We start from the raw sequence: 6,516 nt of genomic DNA, 5'->3' as shown, positions 1-6,516 counted from the left end.
GAGGGATAAAACAACTCTCTGTATATGACTTGGAGGGAGAAAGGCTGAGATAGCCTGAGAGGCTCTGTGTGGTCTCAGCCTTGAGGGCTGAGGGGCCACGACGCTTTGTAAAGCCTGAAGATTGGGGGTACCCAGCGACGCCTACGGAAAGAGGGTCGCACGGTCAGAGTCTGGAAGCTGCTGGACCGTATATGGCTGAGGAAGCCGGATAATATCCCGTGTGTGAACGGCGCTCTATAGGTGAGGTAGAGACAGCAAATGTATTAGGTAGAGCCCAGACGGGCAGGTGTTTATTTTCGATGTTTATGTGTGTGATGGTGCTGAAGTGCCAAAATAAAGCACCTTTTGGACTTGAACCCCGTTGTCAGAGGAAGTCTGTGATTGCGACCCCCTGAGAGAGAGCGATCCCTTACAGAAGCTAAAAACATAGGAAGCTAAAAAAAATGTGGCAAAAACAGCACCAAGACCACGCAGAAAATCACTGACAAAGAAAAGCAATAAAAGTTAAAATATAGGGGGAAGACTGATCAAAACAGGTGCAAAGGAAAACTGGCTTAGTTGCCCATAGCAATCAATTAGATTTAACTAGGGCTGCAGCTATCGATTATTTTAGTAATCAAGTATTCTACCCATCAATCCAACAATTAATCAAGTACTCTAATAAAAAAAAACTAATAAAAAAAACGTTTTCCTTTATAAAAACTCATTAGCCCCCCATGCCATCATCAGACTCCCTATCCTCAGTCCTCAGCGCCATCAGCCCCTTCCATGCCATCAGTCCCCCCATACCATCAGTTCCCCCATACCATCAGCTCCCCCCAGTGCCATCAGCTCCCCGTGCCATCAGCTCTCTCCAGTGCCATCAGCTCCCCCAGTGCCATCAGTCCTCTGTCCCAGTGTCATCAGCTCCCCTTAGTGCCCTCACCTCCCCCCAGTACTATCAACCCCCGTGCCATCAGTCCTCTGTGCGATCAGCTCCCCTTAGTGCCACCAGTCATCTGTCCCATCAACCCCATACCATCACTCCTCTGTGCCATCAGTTCCCCCCATAACATCAGTACTCTGTGTCCTCAGCTCCTCCAGTGCCATCAGTTACTCCCCCAGTGCCACCATCTCCCACTCCTTGCCATCAGTCCCCAGCACCAGTGAAATAATTACCTTTCCTGTAGGGGCACCGCCTCTTCTTCACACACTGCACTGTCCTCCTGATGTCACACAGCATCAGGTCATAGTGCACACTTACGTGCACTACATCCTGATGTGTGTATGTCAGGATACAGTGCAGCACGGTGCCGGCTGGCGGGGACCACAGAGCGGTGAGTAATGTCAAGCACTTCACTCACGCTCTGTAGTCACATGGCACAAACAAATCCTTGATGCAAAAAAGGGCAGTCTTTCAAAATAGCATACCTTCACTAGTATCTAGCAAACTAGAAAACCTAACGCTCAGGCACCCTCCTCTAGGGGAAGGTGCCTTAAATACTGGGAAAGAATTTGGACATGCACATGCTGGTACTTTAAGAGACAGAGCGTGAGCATGCGCACTCTATAGAACAGGCCTGGAGGCCTCCTCAGTCGAGAGCAGTCTGCAGCCAGCTGAAACACTTTAGACGCCAGTGGCTGGGGCTGCTGCAGCTGGAGGCAGAGGGCAAATGGGACAAAATCACAGAGACAATGGGGAAGCTGGCTGGGTGAGTAGTGTGGCACCAGTGCCTGCAAGGAGGATCGAGGTAGTGGTGGGCAAGGGACACCAGAGTGACAGCTACGTTGATGGAAATATGACAAAGTTATGGCTCTTGGAATGTGGCTATAAAACAACATTTGCCATAATTTATACTAAGTGTCTGATTGCTGTGGGTCCAACCCCTAATGATTACTAGTGGTGGTCTTTTATGTGCGTTACTGCTCCATTTAAAATCTATAGGACTGATGGAGCTGAGTGCTGTACTGTGTTATCTCCATGAGTCCCATGAAGTAATAGCGTGCATGTGTGACCAACACTCCATTCAAACAGGTGACAAGGGGCCCTGTACTTGTGATCAGTGAGGGTCCCAGATGTCAGACGCTAGCTATCACACATACAAACTGCATACAAACACTCCATCATTAGAGTCTCTATGTCACAGGGTAGGTCGCAGCCCTGTTACTGACTGATTTCTATTCTGTATAGAAATAGTGTAGCTGATTATTTCTATACTGTATGTAGCTTAAAATCTTGTCAACACTGAGGTTAGGTACCAAGGATAAAGATAGTGTCTGGCTATAGAGAATAACATCTCCTTTTCACATATTTAAATCCAAGTCCTATATAAGATGTGGAGTGGGAATTTCCCTATTAGCAAATATGGTGTCACCAGGAACTCCTCTCTCAACTCCAGTAAATCCACATAAACAAAACTCATCAGGGAACCACATACCTGCAAATCTTTATATTCATAAAAATAGATGTACAAGCAGACTCCATTCAGTAAATATCAATCACTCATAGTATAGAATAGTCCATACAAACTTTACAGAGACTTTAAAGCGGCTCTATCACCAGGATCAACCCTATTGACCCAGACATACTGGCTGGTAGGGCTCATCATGCTGATTCAAGGGGTTCTCCGAGCATTTAGAAAACAAAAACGCTTAAATATTACTTTATTATAAATATACCTTTCATTAGTTATAATAGCTTGTTTTGTCTATGGAGCAATCATTAGGAAAAATAAACTGGCCGCCGTCCTATTAGTACACACAAAACCTGTCCTAATCACGTCCATGCCACTGTCTCTTTCAGGATTTAAACCTGGGATCTCTACATGCAAAACCAGGCACTTACTTCCAAGCTATAGCATTACCACATAGAGGAGTATGTCATTTCTATACTTATAAGCTATCACATATCACTGGTGTCTTTTTAATCATACATTGTGCCTGTGAATAAAGCAGTAATATGCATATTAGCTTTCTGAGCAGATCTCAGTGTGGTGAAGCCATAGTACATAGAGTATATGATATATAGATGCTAGGTCACATTTCTGCCCTCACCATGTCTATCCCTGCCAATCAAGGGGAGGGGGGAGTGCGCAAAGCACAGGGGGTGTTACAAAGCATTCTTCAAATAATTAAGCCCCGCCTCCTGGTGCTCAAACGTCTTATTTACATATGAATAATACGTACATTTCTTTGCAGCTACAGTGGGATGCGAAAGTTTGGGCAACCTTGTTAATCGTCATGATTTTCCTGTATAAATCGTTTGTTGTTACGATAAAAAATGTCAGTTAAATATATCATATAGGAGACACACACAGTGATATTTGAGAAGTGAAATGAAGTTTATTGGATTTACAGAAAGTGTGCTATAATTGTTTAAACAGAATTAGGCAGGTGCATAAATTTGGGCACCACAAAAAAAAATGAAATCAATATTTAGTAGATCCTCCTTTTGCAGAAATTACAGCCTCTAAACGCTTCCTGTAGGTTCCAATGAGAGTCTGGATTCTGGTTGAAGGTATTTTGGACCATTCCTCTTTACAAAACATCTTTAGTTCATTCAGGTTTGATGGCTTCCGAGCATGGACAGCTCTCTTCCGAGCATGGACAGCTCACACCACAGATTTTCAATTATATTCAGGTCTGGGGACTGAGATGGCCATTCCAGAACGTTGTACTTGTTCCTCTGCATAAATGCCTTAGTGGATTTTGAGCAGTGTTTAGGGTCGTTGTCTTGTTGAAAGATCCAGCCCTGACGCAGCTTCAGCTTTGTCACTGATTCCTGGACATTGGTCTCCAGAATCTGCTGATACTGAGTGGAATCCAAGCGTCCCTCTACTTTGACAAGATTCCCAGTCCCTGCACTGGCCACACAGCCCCACAGCATGATGGAGCCACCACCTTATTTTACTGTAGGTAGCAGGTGTTTTTCTTGGAATGCTGTGTTCTTTTTCCTCCATGCATAACGCCCCTTGTTATGGCCAAATAACTCAATTTTAGTTTCATCAGTCCACAGCACCTTATTCCAAAATGAAGCTGGCTTGTCCAAATGTGCTTTAGCCCACCTCAAGCGGCACTTTTTGTGCTGTGGGCGGAGAAAAGGCTTCCTCTGCATCACTCTCACATATAGCATCTCCTTGTGTAAAGTGCGCCGAATGGTTGAACGATGCACAGTGACTCCATCTGCAGCAAGATGATGTTGTAGGTCTTTGGTGCTGGTCTGTGGGTTGACTCTGACTGTTCTCACCATTCGTCGCTTCTGTCTATCCAAGATTTTTCTTGGTCTGCCACTTCGAGCCTTAATTTGAACTGAGCCTGTGGTCTTCCATTTCCTCAATATGTTCCTAACTGTGGAAACAGACAGCTGAAATCTCTGAGACAGCTTTCTGTATCCTTCCTCTAAACCATGATGGTGAACAATCTAGGTCTTAAGGTCATTTGAGAGTTGTTTTGAGACCCCCATGTTGCTACTCTTCAGAGAAAATTAAAAGAGGAGGGAAACTTACAATTGACCCCCTTAAATACTCTTTCTCATAATTGGATTCACCTGTGTATGTAGGTCAGGGGTCACTGAGCTTACCAAGCCAATTTGAGTTCCAATAATCAGTTCTAAAGGTTTTGGAATTAACAAAATGACAACAGTGCCCAAATTTATGCACCTGCCTAATTTTGTTTAAACAATTATAGCACACTTTCTGTAAATCCAATAAACTTCATTTCACTTCTCAAATATCACTGTGTGTGTCTCCTATATGATATATTTAACTGACATTTTTTATCGTAACAACCAACGATTTATACAGGAAAATCATGATGATTAACAAGGTTGCCCAAACTTTCGCATCCCACTGTATTTAGCATACATACAGTCAGTCCTGACAACAAAATCTGAGCATGTGCAGACACAGAAGCGCACGCTTCTGGGTATGCTCCGGCACGATCGGAAGAGCCGGATCTTGTATACAGCAGCCCCTGTCATAGAGAATGACAGGAGGCCGCTGCATGGTGTTACAGACAGGGGCTCCATAGGAAGCTAGAACATCTATTGATTGCCATTGTAGTTCCCTATGAGAACTATTTAAAAAAAAAAAAGTTTAAAAAAAAATATTAAAATTCTAATCACCCCACCTTTCCCTAAAATAAAAACACACACATCATAGGTATTGCCACGTGCAAAAACACCCATGCTATGAAAATGGCCGATTCACCGTTTTGGTCGCTCAATTTCCCTCCAAAAATTTAACAAAAAGTCATACACATCCCATTGGTATCAATGAAAAGCACAGATCGACCGGCAGAAAATGAATCCTTATACAGCAACGTACACATAACTACAAAAAAGTTAAAGGGGTCAGAATATGGCGATGAAAAAATAAACTATACATATACGGTATCGCCGGATTTCTACTGACCTGGAGAATGAAAGTTTTATCCCATATTGAACATAACAAATACAAAAACATGTAAAACTGTTGCAGAATTGCTTTTTTATCCAATTCCAACCCATTTTGATTTTTTTTTTCCTGCTTCCCACTAGATCATATGAAATGTTAAATGGTGGCGTTGGAAAGTACAACTTGTCCCAGCCACAAAAAAAGCAAGCCCTCATACAGCTATGTGAAAGGAAAAATTACAAATATTATGGCTCTGGGAAGACAGGTAGCGCAAAACGGAAACGCAAAAACGAAAAAACCTCTGGGGTAGAAAGGGTTAATAGGGTTGATCCTGGTGACATGACCACTTGAATGTAGCTTTAATGTGTTCCAGCAAATCAAGTTTTGAACCTAGAATGCATGATTTTATATATTTTTAATATGTGTTTAACAGTTTTTGATACTGTTTGATTTTGATATTACATTCTATGTCTGTTTATATATTCATTTGTATTTATTTGTAAATATGTATTTGCTTTGTGTGTTACATGTGGATATCATTATCTGTAATAATTAACTACAGACAATCCTGCCTGATGAAGGGGAAGCGGCAGCGCAGTTGACACTTGATTCTGTCTCTGGGAGGTTTGTCTCATTTATATGGACTGTGGACTATGCCATACTGTGAGTGATTGACATTTACTGATCGGATGTCTGCTTGTGTCTTTATGTAGATAAAGAAGAATGTGCAAGTAAATGGCGGCCTGCTGTGTTTTCTTCATGTGAGTGGGAATTTCCCTTGCACTTCCCCTACCTAATCTCTTTATTAAATGTTGACCTTCCCAGAAAGCCATTCACATCACGGTTTTGTGCCAAAGTTCTGTCTATGGAGATCAGTAAGAGGGACATTAGGAGGAGGAGGCGAATGTTGAGAAACTCTATTAAGCAAACATTGCAGGGACAAAATCTGTCCAGTCAGCTCCCCCGCTCTGGTATAAAAGGCTCTGACTGATCCTGTCCTGTCTTCACAAACTGAGCTCTGGCAGATTGTGAAGGAGACACTGAGATGACAATGGCACCTACTTTCCTACTCACTTTGTGTCTTGGCATGCTGGGTAAGTGAACCATATGCAGAATCCATCTAATATCTATCAGTCTGTATAGA

General features: G+C 42.8%; 1 protein-coding gene across 1 annotated transcript in view; it reads left to right on the top strand.

Moving 5' to 3' along the window:
• The first annotated feature begins 6,307 nt into the window (after positions 1-6,307).
• LOC120997605 (serotransferrin-A-like) overlaps positions 6,308-6,516 on the top strand; it is a 77,774-nt gene continuing 77,565 nt past the window's right edge. The window contains exon 1 of the mRNA XM_040427748.1: positions 6,308-6,466. Within this exon, the coding sequence (XP_040283682.1) occupies positions 6,418-6,466 (49 nt within the window). The 5' untranslated portion in view covers positions 6,308-6,417. The remainder of the gene's footprint in view (positions 6,467-6,516) is intronic.

This window comes from Bufo bufo, chromosome 4 (assembly GCF_905171765.1).
Source record: "Bufo bufo chromosome 4, aBufBuf1.1, whole genome shotgun sequence".
NCBI classification, from domain to species: domain Eukaryota; kingdom Metazoa; phylum Chordata; class Amphibia; order Anura; family Bufonidae; genus Bufo; species Bufo bufo.
This window is presented reverse-complemented; position numbering and strand designations above follow the sequence as displayed.